This window comes from Chinchilla lanigera, unplaced genomic scaffold (assembly GCF_000276665.1).
Source record: "Chinchilla lanigera isolate Chin_1 unplaced genomic scaffold, ChiLan1.0 scaffold00074, whole genome shotgun sequence".
NCBI classification, from domain to species: Eukaryota; Metazoa; Chordata; class Mammalia; order Rodentia; family Chinchillidae; genus Chinchilla; species Chinchilla lanigera.
In genome coordinates, this window is record NW_004955475.1 from 3,683,716 (window position 1) to 3,706,617 (window position 22,902).

At 38.3% G+C, this 22,902-nt stretch overlaps 1 protein-coding gene across 1 annotated transcript in view; it reads right to left on the bottom strand.

Annotated features, from left to right (window-relative positions):
• Positions 1–22,902, bottom strand: part of Faah2 (fatty acid amide hydrolase 2) — a 141,859-nt gene that overhangs the window by 90,654 nt on the left and 28,303 nt on the right. Inside the window, exons 4-5 of the mRNA XM_005401548.2 lie at positions 22,548–22,757; positions 8,509–8,628 (exon numbers count right to left, since the gene is read on the bottom strand). Coding sequence (XP_005401605.1) covers positions 8,509–8,628; positions 22,548–22,757 — 330 coding nt within the window. The remainder of the gene's footprint in view (positions 1–8,508; positions 8,629–22,547; positions 22,758–22,902) is intronic.

Genomic DNA, 22,902 nt, shown 5'->3' on the forward strand with positions numbered 1-22,902 from the left:
CCTCTGAGTGCCTGCTGAATAATTCTTTAACTGTAGTGAGCAACGCAAGCCATTCTGTCTTAACTCCATGGTGAAAACCCCCACAGGGGCTCAAAACTATGAGGCTTGATTGTGCCCTATCCTGTGTTTCTGCGGACTCATCTGTGTGGGCTGGCCCTGCAAGGCATCTTCAGGGGCTTGCAAAGAGCCTAACTGTGGACTAAAAGCCACTCCTCCTTAGCTTGAACAGACCCAACTTTGCTGAGAGGAAAGCAGCCAGTGAGGCACCTGATTGCTGTCTCTTTCTGAGAGAGGAACCACACACCTTTGCTTGTTGCAACATTATTCAAGGGCATACAACACACACTATAGGAAGCAAGTCAGTATAGGTACAAAACCAGACTAAGGTTACCCCACTTGACTGCTGAAGAATTTCAAGAAAGGATTTTCAGGCGACTGTGGAATAAAAATGAAAGCTAAAAGGCTCCAAGCTCTGTGAAGCTGACTGGCTATGTCTATGCCCTGATTGGCCACCAGGGTACACTCGGAACTTAGAAATTGTTTGCCAACCACCTTGATCAATTCCATACGTTGATTCCTGGCTTGAACGGTGTCAAAACCTTCCAACTTAGCTCTACGACTGTGCTTCCCAAGAGGAAGGAACTCTCTTTGTGGTCAAAGTGGATTGGCCGGATCACAAGTACCCTGTAAAGGGGACTCCACATATTAAAAAGACCTATCCCATCATGCCTGATGACTCTGCTAAGGACTTTCTACCTCCGTATATGGGTGACAACCTGAATCTGCAGGGGCCTCTGCTGAATTCAGAAACAGCTCCCAGGTAGCCACAAACTATCCACCCATACTCCACCACTGCATCACTGTCTCCCACTGCACCATCCCCATTATCACAATTGGCCATTCACTAGACTCAACAGCTCAATCCCTATTGTCCGGGTCAACCCCAGCAGAGTCTACTTTGTTTCTCGTTTGTACCACTCCCGACACAAACTGTCTCCCAAGAGTCCCCTGAGGTAAGTCCCATCTGCCACCAGCTCCACTTGGCACATATCCACATGCCTATTGAAGGATATCCTGGGAGCCAAAGGGGACCAAATCAGCAACCTGCTTTATACTAACAATCTTTCATCTCCACTGACCTTCTCAACTGGAACCAGTACACTCCCTCCTACTCAGGAGGCCCCGAGCTGTGACTGATCTGCTTACTTTGATCTTTCAGACCCATCAGCACATCTGGGAAGATTGCCAAGAAATTCTCCTGACCGCTTCCAGCACTGAAGAGCATACCCACATTTCTGAGGAAGGACACAAGTAGCTGAGGACTAGAACTCCAGACATTACTGTGAACCTAAGTGCTTGGTAAACACTGCCTTCTCTCCCACCTGTTCAGATGGGACTTCAATACTGCAGAAGGACTAGATGCTTTGAAACTCTACCATGAGGATCTTCTGGCAGGAATAAAAGAGGAAGGTAAAAAGCCTATTCACATGTCCAAGATTGCTGACATTACCCAAAAACGGAATGAAAGCCCTGCGAATTTTTATGAAAGATTGTGTGGAGCATGCTGAATGTATTCCTCATTTGACACTGGCCCCAGAAATTCTACAGGTAATAAATTCGGTCTTTGTAACACAATGTGCCTCTAATATCCACACAAAGATTTAGATGATTGATGGGTTTGCTGGCATGAAAGCCTCCCAGCTGCTTCAGATAGCCCAAAACTTTTTTTTATAACGTGAGAGAGAGAGACAATGTAAACATCTCCAGACTGCAGACTGCTATTTTGGCTGCACTTGTGGGAAGGTCATCCCCAGAAAACCCCAGACAAATAAATCCCACTACTGAGGCAAAGACAACAAAGACTCACAGGGCCCCCAGGTCAAAACCAGACGTCGTCCCTATGCTTTAGCTCCAAACCATTACACCTGATGCAAACAGCTGGGGCAATGGAAAGACAAATGCCCCTCCACCCAAAAGATCAATAAGCTTCAAAAGAACCAAGCCGGCCACAGCCTGATCCCCTGCTCCCCCTCTTCGATGATGATGAATAGGACAGACTGGGCCCCCGGGAGCCCAAGGTCACTGCTAAAATTGGGGGAAAGCCAATGACTTTTATGGTGGGCAGTGGTGCTGAACATTATGTTGTAACTCAACCTGTGGCTACTTTGACCTCCCAGAAGATTCAAGTAATTGGTGCCACTGGGATCCCCACTGAGAACAAAAGCTTATGCCAAGGGAGATGCTGTGAGATTGGGGAACATTTTGTCAAACATGAGTTCCTGTACATGCCTGAGTGCTCTGTTCTTCTCTTGAAATGAGATATCCTCTCAAAGCTGGGGGCAACTATTTCCTTTGCCCCAAAACAGCCAGTATCCCCCTTGCTTAATCTTACTTCCCCAGACTTGATGTTGACTCTGATTGTGCCCCAAGGAAAAGAATGGTGACTATATCAATAAAATAATTTAAAAAAAGAAATGCCCAATAACTGTAACCCTGAAGTTTTAAAAATCATATTTCAAGATGTGTGGGCAGAAGACTCAGCACTGGCGCTAACCCCTAACCATGCCACCTTGATAATTGAACCAAGCCCAGTGCTACTCCTGTTGTTGTCAGAAAACATCCAGTGTCACAGGAGGCGTACAGGGGAATTCTAACCCACATTTCCATGCTGAAACAAGGTGGAATCCTGACAGATTGTGAGTCATCCTAGAACACTACTCTGCTTCCAGTAAATAAACCAAATTGACATTTCTACCCAGTGCAAGATCTCCTAGCCATCTGTGATCCTGCATCCAACTTTCCCAAACCCATACACCCTCCTAAGTCTGCTATTGCTTGCCTGGCCTAACTGCCTGGATTTATAAGCTGCTTTCTTTTGCCTGTGTATAGCCCCCACCAGCTCACTCCTATTTGCCTTTGAACAAGGGGACCATGAGACAGGGTAAATGGGACAACTCACATGGACTCAGTTACCACAAGGTATTAGAAATTCTCCCACATGATTCCAGGAAGGTTTGGCTGCTGACCTGGCCAAATTCCCCCATGGAAAATTTAACTTCATACTTGTGGAGTACTTAGATGACATTTTGATCAGCTGTCCCAACTAACAGGACCGCTGGGAGGGAACCCAAGCCCTTCTCTACAACTTAAATGACACTGAGTATAAGATTTCTTGGAAGAAAGCTCAAACCTGTAAATAAAAGGTCAGATACTAAGGACTTGCTTTAGAGAAGAGACTCCAAAACCTAGGCCCCAAAAGAAAAGCAGTCATTTGCTGCATTCCACAACCTGACTTCAACAGAGAGCTTCGGGAGTTCTCAGGGACAGCTGGTTTCTGGCAGGTCTGGATACCGGAATATTGCTGAAAAGGCTGGACCACATTATGACATGCTAAAGAAACCCGCAACTGAAAGAGAAGTAATCAGATGGACTTTGCAGGGCACTGAGACATTCAAACAAATTAAAAGAGCTCTAGGCTCAGCTCAGGCTTTAGGAATTCCAGGTGTAACTCACCCCTTTAACCTGTTTGTTGACAAAAGACAACATGTTGCATTGGGATTCATAACTTAAATGGTGAGAACTTGGGCAAGGCTAGTTGCCTACTTGTCCAAGACTCTGGACTCAGTGTCAAAAGGATAGCCTCCCTGTTTGTGTGTGCTCACTGCTATAGCTCTCCTGATCAAAGAAGCGGACAAATTGACTCTGGAACAAAACTTGACTGTTCAGGTGCCACACCCTGAGTTTGAACTCCTCGATAGTTGGGGACACTGTTGGCTCTCAAGCAACCACTTCACTCAGTACAAAGACTGCTTTTCAGAAATTCCTGACTCATGTATCAGCCACTTAAAGCTTTAAATTCAGCCACTTGCTTGCCCAAAGAATTCAGACAGCCAGACCATGACTGTCTCATGTTGACTGATGAAAGGTTTGCTAGCCATCCTGACCTGCAGATAGAGCCTTTGAAGGGTATTGGGTACATTTCATTCACAGAAAGAAGTAACTCATTTAGAAATGGAAAACATCAAGCTAGCTGTGCACTTGTCACTATTGAAGAGGTGCTCCTAGCTGGAACTCTTCCTCAAAACTGGTGGACACAATGGACTGAAATTTGGGCTCTAATACAAGCTGTTAACTGGGCAAAAGACAAGGAGGTAAACATTTACACAGATTCCAGGTATGTTTTTGACACAGTTCATGTCCACAGAATGTTATATAGAGTGTGGCCTCTTGACAAGCCAAAAGAAAATAAATCAAAAATAGTATTGAATTCTTGCAACTTTTGGTTGCTGTGTGAAAACCTAAAAAGGTGGCTGTCATCCACTGTAAAGGACATCAAAAGATAAAAGGCTCTGTCACACTTGGAAAACAAAACACAGATGAAGCTGCAAAATTGGATGCTGAAGGCGCTACCTGGGGAGATATTGACTTGGTACAAAATTTAGTAGCTCTGCACAGAATACCTCCAAAAACTATTCTCAGCCTTCAGTGGGGGCCTCTTCACTACACTAAAGATGAAATAAAATGGCCACAACAGGAAGGCGCAACTGTAGAATCAAATGGTGTCTGAGCCTTGCAGGATGATTGAATGGTCATCCCTAAGGAGTTAGCTTACATTTGGGTGAAACACCACCACGATATCACCCATGGAGGAAAGGCTGCTATGACCAGCTCCTGAATCACTATTATTATATCCTAACAGCAATCTGTGTGACATTAGCTGAAGATGCCAGACTTGTGCAAAGACTGAGGCCTCAACAGGCTCTCGACACCCACCAGGAATCCAACATGTAGGGCACTCCCTTTTTGAGGACCTCCAGGGATATTTCACTGAAATTAAACCAGGTCAGGGTTACAAATATTCTCTGGTCCTTTTCTGTCCTTGTTCTGGGTGGTCAGAGGCAGTCCCTGCAAGAATGGGAAAGGCCTCTGAAGCATGCAGGGCAATGTTAAGAGAAATCATCCCCAGGTATGTGCTGCTCCTGACTATAGGGAGTGACAATGGACTGTCATCTGAGCAGAAATTATCCAGAAATTAGCCAAAGAATTAAAAAGTAAATGGAACCTTCACACTGCCTACAGGCCCCAGAGTTATGGTAAACTCAAAAGGAGGAACAGAACTTTGAAATCAATATTTACCAAATACTATTAGGAGGCTCAAGCACCTTGGGGTGGACTCGCTCCCAATGGCCCTCTTGAAAGTCAGAACATCACCAGTACCCACTGGATACAATCCTTTTGAAGTCCTGTTGGGAAGACCCCCACCTATAATAAAGGGTCTTGGGGGAGACTTACGTGAGTTGAGAAACATCACTTTACAGGAGCAAACTTACTCATTTAGGCAAACCTTCTCCCAGATACTTAAGAACACAGCAGAAGGGGCACTCCTTCCCACTGACACTCCTGCTTACTTGCACAGCCCAGGGGACATAGCCTGAAAAAAGGACTCATGTCTTCTGGTTGGAGGGACCTATACTTAATAATTTTGACTATTCCCACTGCAGTAAAGTTGGCAGATATCCATCTCTGGATTCATTACTCCAGACTAAACAGAGCTCATTGTGACAACTGCTGGAAAGCTTTCTCTGGCCAGTCGACCCCCTGAAGACTACCTTGAAGAGACAAAGCACTCAAAGCCCTGTCCTCATAATCCCTGGAAGCTGATGAGTCAACACACAGATGAAGACTGATTGGACACTGTACACGGGAGCATCTGATTAAAAAATCTCATGTACTATTTTTCTGTTTGGTTTCTGGCATCTTTCCTTTTGATAATCTGTACTTTTGCCCTGGGGCTCCGAACTGTTACCCCAGAGGATTGGAGAATTTCACAAAAGATTACCTTTGTCCTTCTCTATCTTGTTGTAGTTATTGGGCTAAGTACCCTTAACTGTCTAAAATGAGTTTCCCATGGGTAATATTCCTAAACAAACTAGGAGCACATGTCAATTCAGGACATTGGAAATTCCAAATTCAGATCTATTGTTTATGTCCCATCATAACTGTTACTCCAGCCTTATCCCACTATGTGGGGAAAGACCTTTTGCTTCCTGGGTTCCTCCAAGGGCCAAAATGTCCCTACTGACCGTATAGATGATTTGACTATTACTTCCAGTTCCCCAGTGGCTCCCCAGTGAACTTTCGTTGTTTTGATGGGATTCACCATTTTTTTATGGTACCACCATGAGTCTCTGAGCACTTGCTTTTCTAATAACTTACCTGTCTGTCTACTTGAGTCAATAGGGTCCTGAACATGTCCATAAGTCACTTAAAAGAATCACCCTGTCATACTGCCCATCCCAGCTGGGATAGCCACAATGGGAAGTTTAACCCTTAGCAACATGGCCTTGGGTATAGGACAACAACACTCACAGTTAAGTGCCCAGATAGCAGGACAGTTTGCTCAAATGCAAACCTAGACACACTACAATAACAAATGGATTCTTTCGCTGCTTTATTCCTTCAAAATTATAGCGCTTTAGATCTCTTGATAGCTCAACGTAAAGGTACTTGACTTTTTCTGGAAGGAGAGTGCTGTTACTGTGCCAACAAGTCAGGGTTAGTAAGACAAAACTCCTGTCATCTCTGGAAGCATCTGCAACAGAGAGCTAACAACGGGATAAGAGCTCCTACCTAGTGGGGATTCAAGGATTTTCTCACTTCCTGGGCAGGAAGCTTGCTCAGGCCAATAGTGACGCTCCTGTCAGTTCTTCTTGTAGGCCCAAGTGTGGTTCAAATTGTAACCTGGTTTCTGTCAAAATTATTTGAAGCTATACATCATATAGCTCTTTCAAAGAACACTTCCCCCTATCAGCTTCCTAAAACTATGGAAGAAGATTTTCCCTGTTAAAAAAGGAAGAATGTAAAGGCAAGTTTAAAATTTATAACTAAACCTTGGATTCAAGGACAGACCAAAGCAGACCAGCCAGTTCCCATAATTAGAAAGTAACAAAGTCAGCTAGCCTTGGCATTCCAAAACAAGCTACAGCTTGTAAGATAAATGTAACTCAACCAGACAGTGCATCTTATTAGCTTGTTTTAAAGACTTGTCACTTAAAGACAGACCCAGCTCAGTCTTACACAATGATTGATTCACCTTGCTCACCTTAGCTCTATTATACGATAGTAATCCCCAATTAACTCGCTTACTATAAGACTGCCTATAAGTCTGCCTATGACAAAACAATATGTAACCAATTGTAAAATATCCTGTTATCTGTCTTTTATACTTCCTTCTAACAACCTGTACAAGTGACTGTCTAACCCCAAGATTGGGCTGGGATTTGAAAACATTTTCCCCCAGCCTGCCAGTTGAAATAAAGCTGTTTGCCTTCGAAAATTCCTCTGTGCTGCGTGTTCTCTGATATTGTCTGATTTACCTGCAACACTAGGAATACCGAAGGAGATTAAATAAATACACAACATCATTATTCATTAGGGAAATGCAAATAAAACAACATTCAAATGTTACATCACTCCAGTAAAAAATGAGAGCTATCAAAAATGTAAAACATAAAACATGTGAGAGAGCTTGTGGGAGAAAAGGGACCTGTAACATTTAAACATTATTGATGGGAATGTAAACTTGCAAAAACTTTACTGGAAATAGTACGGAAATTCCTCAAAAATTTAGAATGAAAAAGAACTACCATATGGCCCAGAAATGCCACTTCTGCATAAATATCCAGTGGAAATACACACATTGAAGAAAGACCCTTATTCTCACGTGTATTGCAGCACAATCCACAGTGATCAATAAATGGAAAAAATCAAATTATATATCAACAGATAAGTGGACTAAGGAAATGTTATACACACAATGGAATATAATTCAGCTATAAAAATCTGAAATTATGTAATTTGCAACACCATAAATTGAAAAGGAAACCATTATAAGTGAATAAGGCAGGCAGAAAAAGAAAAGTACAATGTGACCTCAATCACACATAGTTTCTGAAAAAGTTAACTCAGCGATGTTGAGAACTCAGTGGCGGTTACAAAAGGCTAGGCTCAATAATGGGGAACAGAGATATGGGGAAATGGCGGGCAATGTGTTGTATGATGTAGTTAAACAAGAGGAAGAATTTCTGTTAATCTGTTGCTCACTGGAGTGACAACAAAAAACAGTAATGTGGCATACCTAAAAAGGGTAGAAGAAACTATTCTTAAAGTTTTGCCGTAAGCAAAAATATGACGAGATGAAGATGTTAATATTGTATAAATATTTATCAATATTGTGTAATTAAAGTTTATGTGTCACTCTACAAATATGTTTGAGATATGTGTTAAATTTAAAATATCGTTTTTTTTATTTTTTATTTTTTGGCTTTTCTCCGGTACCGGGAACTGAACTCATGACCTTGCGCTTGCCAGGCAGGCGCTTTTGCCGCTGAGCTAAATCCCCAGCCCCTAAAATATAAAAATAAAAGTAATAATGCTACAAATTCATAACTTCGTGCTTTAATTTGACTCATAAATGTAAAAACAACTTTCCAAGCATATTAACATTACCTGGTGAAGGCATGTGTCCAAAAATGCCATTGAAGAAAGCAGGCATCCTAATACTACCACCAATATCAGAGCCCACACCAATCACTGAACAGGCAGCTGCCAGAGTGCAGCCTTCACCACCTGTAGAAAGTGCAAACAAAATAAGTTGAAATAAAATGTTAGGTGCATTATTATTTGCGTGTAATAATTTTTCCATCCTTTCACTATTTAAATCTTGTGTCTTCAGATTTGAAGTGTCTCATGATTTCAATCATGATTTTAATCCATTCAGTCAATCTATATCTCTTACAGAAATTACAACATTTACACTAATGTAATTACTTATGAAGAAGACCTTACATTTGACATTTTATTTTTTGGTTTCTCTTTTTGAAATTCTTACAGCTATTTGCCTTTCAATTCTTCCATTACTATCTTTCTTTTTGTTGATATTTTTCACAATATCATGTTCAACCCCTAATTTCATTTCATGTATATTATGAAGATATTTTCTTTGTGAATATCATGAAGATTACATTAAAAATGTTGAAGTTATGAAAATCTGCTTTAAATTTTTACTTAAATTATATACAAACTGTACTTATATGGAACTACCTCCCCCGTCTATATAACTAGTGTCACAAATTACAACTTTATACATTTTGTAATTAATACCATAAATATGTAATTAGATTATATTTGCTCCTTTGAATCTGTATAAAATAAAACTTGAGCACTAGGGATGAAGTGAAATGATATAAGTGCCTGCCTGGCAAGCTCAAGGTCCTGGGTTCAAATCCTGATACCAAAAATGCAAAATAAAATAAAAATTGGTGTTACAAACCCAAATTACATTAATTTTTTAAAACTATTTCCTCCTGACTTTGTTTTTATAAGAGAAGTTTTTATTTTCGTATGGCTTTGAAATCTTTTTTAGCAACCTTTCATTTCAAATGAAATACGCTCAACATTTATTATAGGGTACATTTAGTGTAAATATTCTATACTCACTCAGGTTTATTTTGTAAATGTCTTAGTTTCTCCCACAGTTTAAAGCACAATTTTCTCATATATAGACTTTTCAACTGGAATTTATTTTCTTTGAACACAGTCATACCATTCCACCTCCTTCTTTCCTCCAAAATTCTTCTTAGAAATCTTTGGAAAAATATTTTGAATTTCCTTGGTAAAAATTAAATCACTTTTCTCAGGTCCCTTTCAAGATTCTTTCTTTGTCTTTCAACAATTGATTATAGGTTTTAGTGTGGGTCTAGCTCAAATGATTTTGCTTGTTGGTCATTAAGATTTTGACCTTATAGATCCATGTTTTTCTCTTACGAAGCTGTGCAAGTCAACATCGAAAATGTATATATGAAGCTCTTTGCATCTATGCTGTATATATGGACATCCTGACAGGTCAACTATGGACTCTGCAGAAGGAGTATGGCATGACATGTAGGGAGGGTATAGCCTTGCAGCTGCAGAAAGGAAGTATGTTTCCTCTGCTCTTCCCAAGTTTCCCAAGCTAACTGTAGCCTATCAGCCCAGTTAGTTCCCTATGCTGTCAGCTCAAGTGTAATATATGCTTTTCCTAAACTTTCTTTCAGATATTTTAAATACAGTACATACATTTTGCCAACATCTTGGGCATTGTCATGGGCTACCTGAAGTATCAAATTATTTTCATGACACACTGATAGAGATCACTGCAAAGCAGCCCTGAGCAGGATTTAAATTAATCGATTGGTTTTTCATGTTCCCTTCTGAATCTGTCCAAGGCCCAGGTTCCTTGTCTGGAAACGGGTGGTGGACTCATAGTAACTTTACCTCTGTGAGTCACTAATCCTTACTAATGCCTGTAATGGCAGATGAAGCCAGAAAGCCTCAAAGGATAAGATCAAAGCCAAGGACACCTGGATCTGATCTCAACTAGGTAAAGACTATAACCTCAAGCACCTCACTCCTCAGTGGATCAACTTAATCCTTATTAAGGGGTAATTCAGTACCTTACTTGGAGAAGTCCTTGAGTAATTCCACCCTTCTTGAGTACTCCCCTCCCTTCTTCTGATAACCAAATAAATATTGACCACCCAGAGAAGGTCTTGATCTTAGACCTGAGAGAATCTCAAATTCTGTCAGAGGGCTTTCATCCTTCTGGTGACCTGAAATCATTCCATTTGCCTTATCATACACTCGTTCAAGAGATTGTGGACCTGATCAGCCTGCAATAACTAAGGGATATCATTAGCCCAATAATGTACAGCTATATTATGCTTAAGGTACATTTTATTTTTAATTTTATTCATTTAATTTTATGCTTTAAAATAATATTAATTAAATATCTTTACCTAATAAAATGTGTTTTAAAATTCATATCAAAGCAATTCCTTTTTTAAAAAATAGTAAAATATTAAAAATATATTCTTTTGTTATGGATGCATGTTTAGAGGTCATAACGATTACACTCCTTGTGATGAGTTGGTATAGACATAACACATCCCAATTCTTTTTTAATCCCCTTCCTATAAATTAAAAAAGGGGAATGCCACCTTTATGAATCATCACATACCAGTCTTCATTATGCTTCACTTTGAATTTTTAAAATCTTTCCTCTAATGGTGTTTTAGCTTATTAATGCTGTATTCTCTCCTTCATATTTGTGCTATAGCATATGGTACCTATTAAGCAGAATATGTCTAATCAATGGGAACTCCCCTACCCACTAAAGTGCTGGAGGAGGGGATCTACCTGTGTGACTATCAATAATACAACCCAATGCGTTCCCACCATGCAATTGTGCCCATGAACTCTGAAATGATGTAAAGCAGCTGACGGACCAAATAAAACACCAGACAATCCACCTGACTTGGGGTCAACCAAAAAAGATGGATCAAATGGCTTGTGATATACTACATCAAATCAGGACACTGGTCTCTCCCACAAGCACATTCTTGGCTTATCAGAGTGTGGTTTCATGCCAGATCAGAAGGTAAATGTTCTATTAGGGATAAGCCTCCTGCTTTTAAGTGCACCCATTCCATCTGCTAACACAGTTTATTGGGATCATGTCCTTAACCCTCCTCGTTTCACAGCTTTAATCTGGTGGCATGCAGAACCGCCTCTCACTTCTAATGATTTAGCATGGACAGAAAGTATATGGATCCCAGCAACCGGGCTCCCCTCCCCCAAGTACCACCCGCTGTCCAGAAACTAAACACTCACCCTCCTGACTGAAAGTCCTCCATTCCTCCTTACTATGTGTCATAATCCCACTTCCTGTGTCACAATCAAGTAGCAGCCATATTTATACTATCAACTTACAATCTAACCTTTGTAATGGTAATCACTGAAGGTATCACACAAGAGCAAGAGGACAGTTCAACTATAGTTCCTCCTTCTTTCTCAATCAGCCATGTAAAAGGGGATTGGAGGTACAAACAGTATTCAGTACAATTGTCCCCATGCTATATAGAATGACCATGCATCAGTATCCTTTTCAACACCATTGTGCTAGATTGGGGGCCACATGAATCTCCCTGCAGTCATAACAAGACACCTTTGACACTTATTCCAATGAAACTATAAGCTGGAGTGAACATGGTCTCTCTGGGCCAACTTTAAAACTAATGGACAACAATGCCCATATAAGCCGCCCCACATGCGTAACTGTGGACTGGACTGCCCTTCTTCCCTCTTCTATTGCATGGAAAATATGAAAACAGTACTGGCACTTATTCCCTTCATGTTGATCAAAATGTGACTGACTTTATAAGTGTTTGTACAACTCATCCTTATGTTTTCCTATGGGCCAATGTTTTTCCATCTCTAAATATATCTTCTTGGTGTAATATTGCTATCAATGTTCCTTATTGGTATAGCAATTGTATTACTAATAATAATGTATCTCAACATAATGCTACTCCTGTTATGATTCTAAAATATAGGTCAGCAGTGTGGCTACCAGTAGGTCTAAAGCGAATTTTTTCAGAGGAATATAGTATCCCAATACTATTGAAGACTTTACAAAGGGTTAGCCAAAATGTTTCATCGCCACTCTAACAGCCTTCGTAATATCAGCTGTAGTTATACCTACATCCATTATCATGGCTAGTGTTCCCCTTGTTGGCCACATCAAAACCACTACAACAGTGGAGTTGATACTTTGGAGTATGTCTATACAGTGGAGTCCAATGTTACCAGCTGAATTAAAACAACGAGTAGATATTGACAGAGATATTATGGCTGGGATTGCAGGCTCTTGAGGTTGCAGTGGAATGGTTAGGGGAACAGCAGGCCACTCTGGCTACCCATTTGCAGTTAAAATGTGATTGCAGGATGTTAAGCACTGTGTAACAGCCATTCTGTTTAACTATACTAAAAGAATTTGGGAAAGAGTGAAATCTCATCTACCAGGTATTTTAACATATCATTGGAGCAATACATTGATTCACTACGTAATCAGCTAGCACATCAAATAAATACCATACACCAACAATACATTCAAAACACAGTGAAAGAGCTAGAGGAGGGTTTCCATTGGTTGAGCTCTTTACCATAGTACTCAGGACTACTGGCGATATTTATTATTGGAGGATTGCTGTGTACTTGCTTAGCTGTTGTGACTACTCCATGCCATGCCACAGAATGCAATTTCAAGAACAAACCTCAGTTATAATGGGACTTCTCGCTGAGGCTCAGATCAATGTTTTTCAAGCCACTGTTGTTAATAATAATAATTTGAAAGGGGAAATTGTGGAGGTCAACAATGAAAATGTATATATGAAATGCTTTACACCTAGGCTGTAGATGTACATGTCCGGACAGGTCAGCTAAGGACTCTGCAGATGGAGTACTACGTGACTTGGAGGGAAGCCATAGCCTTGAAGCTGCAGGATGTGGGCATATTTTCTGTACTGTTCCCGAGCATTCCCAAGCCTATCTACTCAAGCCTATCAGCCCAAGTTTCCAATGCTATCAGCACAAGTGTAACATGTACTTTCTCAAACTATGCTTTGGACTTTTCTAACAATTCCTTTGTTTAAGACAGAGTATCCTTTTAATAAACAGAGTGGTCACTATCTCTCTCCTCATGTCACAAGTCTTCTTTCATTGTGTGATAGCCCGATATTAATAATTGAAGAACTAAAGTAAGACATAGCTGGCCGTTAATTTTTAGGATACAGTAATTTTTGCCACTTTCGTTTCTCCTTTTAGAACTCCTATAATGCATATATTGGTCTATTAAATTGTGTCCCTTAAGTCCTTTAGTCTCTGCTTTTTAATTTCTCTTCTTGTTCCTCAGATTTAACAATTTTAAGTGAAATCTTTTCAAGGTAAAAGGTTTTTTCTTCTTTATATTTGCAGCTACTCTTGAACTCAGTTAGTTTCTACTGATGTGATAAAGTAACCGAGATAATCAACTTTTAAAGAAGAAAAATGCAGTGGTAATACAGAACTGCAGATGCTTGAAGAAAGAGTTTATGTGCACACAGATGCAATAAACATCTAAGGAACTCAGGAAAACATAAAGTGAGATTATTTGGAACCTTATGACATTTAAAAGAACTCCTTTATATGGGAAAGTTGAAAACAAAGCACAGACACACAGAGACCCAGGCAAGACATTCTCAGAAAACAACTTAAATTTTTTTGTTTTCACTCTAATTAGATTTCAAGACTCAGAATATGTACTTCTAATAAATAAAGACCCTTTCTTTCACAGAGGCAGTCTACAAAGTCTGGGAAAAGTAGGCATTCTTTCAACTGTTCAAATTTAAGAAGCAGCAATGAAAATTTTACAGTTATGCAAAGAAATAAAAGGTAGAGTACTGTATTCATGAAAACACTCCAAAATATTTCAATAAGATAAAATGATATTCTCACTTAGTGAACTATTTAGACTCTTCCTAGAGACTTTCATTTAATTCATATGTTTTTAAAATGTGAAGTTTAATCACCATGTATTTTTACTATTTCCAGCAATTTTTCTGAAATTAATTTCAAATTCAATATGATTATGGTCTGAGATTATATATTTCATAATCTTTATTCTTGAAAATTTTATAAGAATTGTGTTATGGTTCAGAACTTGCTTTACCTTCAATGCTTCCCTCATGACCTTGAGAATGTATTTTCTGCAGTTCTGAGATGAAGTGTTTCAGAGATACTTTAAAGTATTTTACATCGACTTGACTATATTTTTCTTAAATTGTGCCTTTACTAATTTTCTAACAATAAGACCTGCCAATTATTGATAGAGATATATTCATATCTATAGTTGAAATGGTAAAGATATTTATTTTTCCTTGCAGTTCTATCAGTTTTTGCTTTACGTATTTGACACTCTTTTTAGGTAAATACATATGAAGGACTGATGTTTTGTTAGAGAATCGATCCCCTTTTCATTATGTTATTCTCTTTATCTCCAGTTATTTTTCTTTCTTCTACAGTCTTATTTGTCTGAAAATGCCCCAGTTACCTCAGCTTTCTTTTCTTGGTGTTCCATAGTGGATCTCATACTTCGCCTTAATTTTAGTGTGTGGGTCTTCATATTTGAAGGTGTCTTAATGAATAAATTAACTTTTAAAAGCAATCTATTAAAAATCTTTGTCTTCTTATTGGTATAATTAAATAATTTATTATTGACACAGATTTTGTGAACTATATTTAACACTATCTTCCTTATATTTTCTTAGTCCTTTGTTTTTCTGCCTACTCTTATTTTAATTGACCATATTGTGTTTATATTTTTTCCTATCTTAGCATCCCAATTATTTACTTTTTCTTAATGTTTATATTTGATTTTGAAATATGTATTTACCACTAAAACCAATCCTTCCTCAAATAACATTATGTTACTGTCAGCAAGTAGTTCAATTACCTGAGAAAGAGTATTCACAACATTTCTATTCCATCTCTTCTAACATTCCTCTTATTCATTGCATTTACCTATAAGCCAAAGTCACCTAATACATTATTGCTACTATTCTCAATCAGCTTAGGTTAGATCAATTAAGAATGGAAACAGGAAAATATTTTATTTTACCTTTACTTAGTTCTTCTCTAATGCTATTCTTTTCTAATTTCAGATGAAATGTTTCACCTATATGAATTACTTTCTCCTTATGTAGTTTAACATTTCTAAATATGCAAGTCTACTATCAGTAAATTATCTCAATAATTCTTATCTGAGAATGTCTAGTTCTTCATTTATAAATAACTCTATTAGAAATTGTTCTAGATTGAGAGTCTTTCAATAGTTTAAATATTTCAGTATAAAAAATAAAACAATAAATAGTTCACTATAATCTCTTAATATTTCCATAGATTTTAAAGAAAAGGATATATAAAGAACTAAAATAATAGATCCACCCAAGGCCACAGATATAGCTCAGTAGCATATGTACCTGCCTGACAAGTACAAGGTCCTGAGTTCAATTCCGAGTACCAAAAAAGAAAGAAAAATTTTAAAACCCACTCAAAAATGGGCATTTGAAATGAATACACACTTCTTAGGTGAAGAATTACAACTGGACAACTGATAAAGATAAAGTGTTCAACATCACTGGCCATTTGAGAAAAGCAGGTTAAAACAACATTGAGAGTACATTTCACTCCAGAAAGAACAGGTATTATACAGAAATCAATCAGTAACAAAGGCTGCAGAGGCTGTGGTGAGGGGAAGGGAACACTTTTTCATTGTTGATGGAAATGCAAACTGGTACAGCCACTACGAAAATCAGTATGGAGAAACCTCAAAAAACTAAAACTAGACATTGCATTTGACCCAGCTATTCCCCTTCTAGGTACCTTTCCCAAAGAAATAAAGTCATCATGCCACAGTGATGTACATATACATATATTCCAGAACAACTCATGACAGCTAAATATTGGAAACAGCCATTAAGTACATCCATAGGTAAATGATTTTAAAATTGGGGAGATATACACAATAGAGTACTACTCTGATACTAGGTTAGAAATTTTACATCTTGTTGATTCAACGTTGATAATTCATGTATGTCTAGGGTGCTGTCCATTTCTTCCATTTTCCAACTTTTTAGAATACAGATTCTTGAAGTAGGTACTGATAATCTGGATTTCTGCAGGACACATTGGGATTTCACCAATTTCATTCGAAATTGCATGGATTCGAGTCTTTTCTTTCCTTTTTGAATAAGTTTGACTAACGGTTTGTCAATTTTTTTAATTCATTGAAAGAACCAACTCTTTTGATTCATTCTTTGTATTATTTTATTAATCTCAATTGCATTAATTTCTACTGTGATCTTTATAATTTGCTCCCTCTTATGGGCTTTAGGCTTAACTTGTTTTTCTTTTTCTAGAAGCTTAAGGGTCAGCACTTAGTGGTTTATTTGAGCTCACTCTGTTTTCCTAATGTGGGCATTCACCTCTTTAAACTTTCCTTGCACTCTCCATCCTATCAGTTTCAGTATGTTGTATCACCATTATTATTTAATTGTAGATGCTCTGTAATTTATTCTTTAATTTCATCTGTGATTCAACCATTGTTCAGTCAGGTGTTATTTAATTTCAATGTGTTTCTGCAGCTTTTGCAGTTTCTTTAGCCACTGATTTCTAATTTCATTGCACTATTATCTAATAACACGCACGGGAAAATTCTTACTCCTTTGCCTTTTGTAAGCATATTAAATGAGGTATTATGTGGTCTATCTTTTTTTTTGAGACAGGGTCTCGCTATGCAGTTCAGGCTGGCCTTGAGCTCACTTTGTAGCCCAGGCTGGCCTCGAACCCGCAACGATCTGCCTCAGCCTCCGAGTGCTGGGATTACAGGAGTGCACAACCGCGGCTGGCTTTATGTGATGTGTTTCTGAGAAGAACGTGCACTCTGTTTATGTGGGGTGAAGTACTCTGTAGATATCTAGCAAGTGTTTGTTTAAAGGTTTAGTTTTGTTTTGCTATTGCTTCCCTAATTTTTTTTATCTAGTTCATATTTCTTTTGGGACAGTGAGTTATTGCAGTCTCCCATTAAAATTGTATTGATTTTTATCTGATTTTTCATGCCTGTTAATTTTTTTTAGAGTTGGTTGTGCTGGTATTTGATGCATATATAGTTCTGATAGTTATCACTTCTTCTTGGATTGTTCCTTTAATGAGTACATAGTGACTTCTTTGTTTCTCTTGATCAGTCTTGGCATTAAATCCACCTTATCTGCAAATATAATAGCTACTCCTGCTTTTTTATCGGTTCATGTCACATGGAGTACTGTTTTCCTCCCTTTGATTTTCAGTCTATGAATTTCTTATTGAGTTACACATGTTTCTTGTACGTAGCACATTATGGATGGACTGGTAAAGAAGTCAGAAATTGGAAAAAAAGGAAAGAAATGATAACAAGAACTAAAGAAAACAAAAAACTAAAAATAATATGGACACTCATGAAAGAAAAACTGCAGTCAAAAAAATACAGCAACCTCCAAAAAAGCAAGCAAATAAAAAAAAAGAAAGAAATTTGTGTGTGATTTAAACCTGAGGTTATCCTCTGGGGTCTCCAGTTTTGTAGTGGTATCTACCTCAGTGTATGTGTCTGCCTTCCCTGGTAGACAAGGGAGGGAAGCAGAGCCCAGACCCATAGAGTATGTTCCCAGCATGCCTGCAATAGGATTAGGTGGGTTGCTGGATGATACCAAATAGCCTGCAATAGGAATAACATGGAGTGCCAGTTCAGCTCCACAGAAATCCAGGCTGATATTGGTCTCTGGCTTTTAGCCTGTGCCCCAAATTATTCAGCCGTCAACACTATGGGTGTTTTGCCAGCTTGATATTGGCTCCCCATCCCTGGGGGTCTTTCAGGGCTGTTCCTCCCCCCAGACACTGATAGCCTTAAGAAGGAGACAACCGATGGTTATTCCAAATCCTGTGTTCAGCTGGCCACATGCCAAAATTGTGTTCTGTTAATCACCCTCTGCTTGGGATGTCTGGAATGGAGCCAGGCGCTGCAGCCTATTGTATCCATTGCTCACTCCAGGGTACATTTCTCCTTTGAGGTTTCTGGGGTCTCCTACCATCACTGCACCTCTTGAGACTCAAACCTTCTCTCTCATGTTGTGAGTGTGAGTGACAATACAGTTTGCCAACAAGCTGGGAATCAGTGAGAAAATGCAGTTTGACACCTCTTTCTTCTGTCTTGAGTTCTGTCGCCTTGCTCTCTGCATAGACTTTAATTTACCCTTCAGAACTTTTCTCGGTCTCACAGTTCCATCTTCCTCCTTCTTCTTTTCTGCACGTTTCTATACTCCAGTATCTGGACTCCCAGTCTCAGAGAGGTTGTTTTGCTACTGCTCATGGCTTCACCGTCTTCCCTGAAGTCTTTATATAATTATTATTATTTGAGCCTTTTCTTACATGATTTTCTCTCTTTTATCTCTTCCTAGTGTTCTCACTATGTATATGCTGAAATCTTTTATAGTGCCACTCTTCTCAGATATTCTTTTCTGAAATTGTTATTTTTTTTCTCTCTGAATTTTAGTTCTGCAAGTTTCTATTGAGATTTCTCCCATATGAGTGACAATTTCCTTAGTTTTGTGCAATTTCTAAATAAAGCCATCAAATGTCTTCTTTATTTTTTAAGGCATTTTTATGTCCAGTATTTTCTTGATCCTTAGAGTTCCCATCACTTTCTTTACATTACTCATTTTTATGCTAATCAAAGTTATTCTAAATTTCTAGGCTAATTTTAAGATTTCTGTCACATTTTAATCTGATTTTAATGTTTGTTCTGTTTTTGCAAACTGTGTTGTGTCATAACATGACTTCTAATTTTTTGTTGAAAAATGATACGATATTTTAAATAAAATAAACAGGAAAATTAGCCATTAGTTTGATATTTTGTTTATATTTGGCTGGTTAGTGTAGGCATAAAATAGAGTGTTTTCATATGATGCCCTTGGTTGGGTCTCCCATATAGTATTTCTATCAGCATGGAAAATTTAACTCCCAAATTTGTTGATATTGAACCTCAATCAACCACAGTTTAGATTTTCTTGCTTTTGTGGGCCTGTGACCTAACTGTTCTCATATATCAATGAATGATATTTTATTTTCAGTTTGTATAGCTTTTTTCAAAATTATGTGGATATAAAAACCTCTTGAATAATACCTATGATGCATAATTTTCCCAATTTATTTATTTGTTTCATAAGATCCTATTTCTGTCACAGATTAAAGTCTGTCAAGATATGATAAGCAAGCATTCTATAGTTCTATGAATGGGTCTCATATATTTATATATGCTCTCCCCCTCACCTTTTACCATAACCTGTGATTCTCAGATTTCTTTCCCTTCCTCCCTCTGTGAGGGAAAAGGAACCTAGAGGGATCTGGAGATAAGAATCTCCTTTTTCCAAGGACATGTCAAGTAGTCACTGGTACAACCCTAATTAAGCACTTGTGATGTAGTTTCTGTGAGTGTATTCCTTATTGGAAGATCAGAATAATTGTGAGATATTTCATAATGCCTACTTTTTACTTCCCGTACCAGAAGTTTGATGGAATTTTCTCTAGATCTTCACTGTCAGAATTTCATAGAGCTTCTACAGGTAAAAGCCATGAAAATGGGGGACCTCTAAAACTAGATCACCATGGAAATTTCATCTTATACCTGGTCCACACTGAGTTTCTTTGTGAGTTTCTTGGTGTTGGGACAAAATACCTGACACGCACTTTTTAAAGGAATTTTATTTTAGCTCCTAGTTTGTAGTGGTCTCAGCCCGTACTTGGCTGGCTGCTAGGCAGAGTAGCATGGTACAAAGGCACTGGCACGGAGAAAATGCTCAGGACAGGCAGGAAACAGTGAATTGGCTGAATGGATCTTCTTTTTTTTATTCCACTTGGGCTATAGAACTAGTGATCGGCACCACCCACACTCAGGGCCTTCCCATTATCCACACCTAAAACTATGCTAAACCAATCAGTGGACTAATTTAGTTATCACACATCCTTAATCTGTATTCACACACCAGCCAGGTAGGTCCAACTACCTCTGGAAAAACTTCACCTAAGATTGCATGAGGCTTTGAGAAAGACGTCTAGCTACAAGGCATAACACTGAGCTTGCAGTAAATTATCAGTGACAGTTCAAGTTTTCTTTCCTCTGTGTCCATGTGACCTTAGCACTCTCTCGTTTCTAAGAATGATGGTTTCCTTCAGTGTGTGCAGATGTTTTCAGTATTGTGTAAATGGAAATAACCCTCAAGCTGCTCACATACTAGAATAAAAACCTGAAGTTAAGCTTACATTTTCTCATCAAAATAGCTTTACAATTTAGCTTTCTTATTATGGCCATTTACAAGCTGAGGAAAATAAATCACTGAGAATATACCTTTTGTGAATAAGTTTATGTAATAATGAAATTTTAAAAGTCTGTGTTGCTTTAGCACTGCCAATCTTAAACAAGTTGTTTTAGTAATCCACATATGCCTCTGCTGGTTTTATAAATTCTACTCTCAACTACTATTGCATTATATTCTCCTACATCACCTGAAACTCATTTTTATTTCCCTTCTCTGTTCATCTTTGAAATGCTGGAATTGACTATGACTCTGTCATGTTCTCCGTTCATTTTCAGTCAATATATACATCCTGAGACTTTGCAATTCTTATGATGTATACATTAAATACAATACCATACCTATGAAAACAATTCTTAAATATTTATTATTTACCCAGCTCTTTACCCGGACTTATACATATATACAAGAGACCACTTAAAACTTTCATTAGCTATCTAACAAACATCTTTAAAAACATAGTCATATATTATTTCTAAATCATGCTGTCCACCTTCGTTTCCCACATTCAGTTACCAAAATCTGAATATACCATTGCACTATCCCACAAGTGATAAGGCCTGCAGTAACTTTTGTTCACTGTTTTTTTACTTCTATGTCCATAGCTCCTTATACAATCTATGACATGTGTTGTAATCACTTTCCCAAAACCCAAAGTTAAAGAAGGAAAGGTTTATTTAGCTCACAGTTTGTAGAGATTTCAGTCCATAATAGGCTGACCCAAGGGAAGGTGGCATGGCAGACAGGCATCATAGAGGAGAAACAGTTCATGGAAGCAGAAGGTAGCAAAGCTACAGGGAATGACCACAGCTCTTTCTATTCCTTACATCTTATCCAGGCTAATTAAGGCAGCACTCACATCCTTTATCCTACTGCACTTGATCTTAGCATTATACCATGAATAAATCCCAGCATCACATATTCTAGATCCAGCCACCTCTGAAAATTCCAACTTATGACTGCATGAGGCTTTTGGGGGTGTCTAAACACAAACCATAACAACATGCCATATTCAATTGTAACTCTAAAATATCTTTTGCATTTCATCTACTTTTTCTACCTTTACAAGAACTACTTGGAGCCACTGTTATTTGTACCCTCCACTACTAAAATAGGCTTTCATCTTCTGTATTTGCTACTTCTTTTGATTTGGTATACAATGAGATATCAAACAACTTTTCTGATTTCACCTGTAGCTCCTCTCAATCTTCATTCACTACACTGAAAACACTAAACATGTTTTCACTTCTGGACATTTGCACAATTTTTCTTCTATCCAGAATGCTGTCCAACCCACATACTCCTGCTCATAATAAGTGATACAGTCTCTTTCATCTTTCAACATAAATATTACTTTCTCAGAGAGGATTTCCATGACCACGTCTTCCATAGTCTTGCATCAGCAAAGCATTGTTTCTGGCCAAAGTTGTTGGAAGTCCTATTCTGAAACTATTTTAACAACTTTGTTTCCAGGAAGAATAGGCCTAAATATAAACCACTTACAGTAATTCATATCTTCTCTGCCTTTTTTCTCAACACATACACATACTCACACACACACACACAGACATAGAGGAAATAAGAATATGAATGTTGATTGCCACAAGGTTCCTCAGTGATCTTTTCTTCAACTTCCTGTCCCATGAAGATTTGGCAATTGTTTTCTCAAACTGTTTTGCAATAGTGTATCTGCCCGGTACATGGATTCCTTAAATAAAATGACCAACTTACCAGAACTTCCTCCTACAATATGCTGTAAGTTATAAGGATTGTTGGAGCGGCCATAGAGATTGTTGCTTGATTCATACCACATGCACAGCTCACTACAGTTTGTTATGCCAAGGGGAATGGCACCAGCCTTCTTCAGCAATGCAACCACAGTGGCATCTGTATCTGAAATTGCATCACGACGGCTCACAAGGCCAGAAGAATTGGGCATTCCTATAATGTTCAGAGAAAAGAAAGTCAAAATGCTATTCAATAAAAAGTGACTATTATGTACTTGCTATGAACCAAACAAGTCATTATATTAGGTAATTTGTTTACTATGAGAGGTAGTAAAATTTATTGAAAAGGATACAGGGTT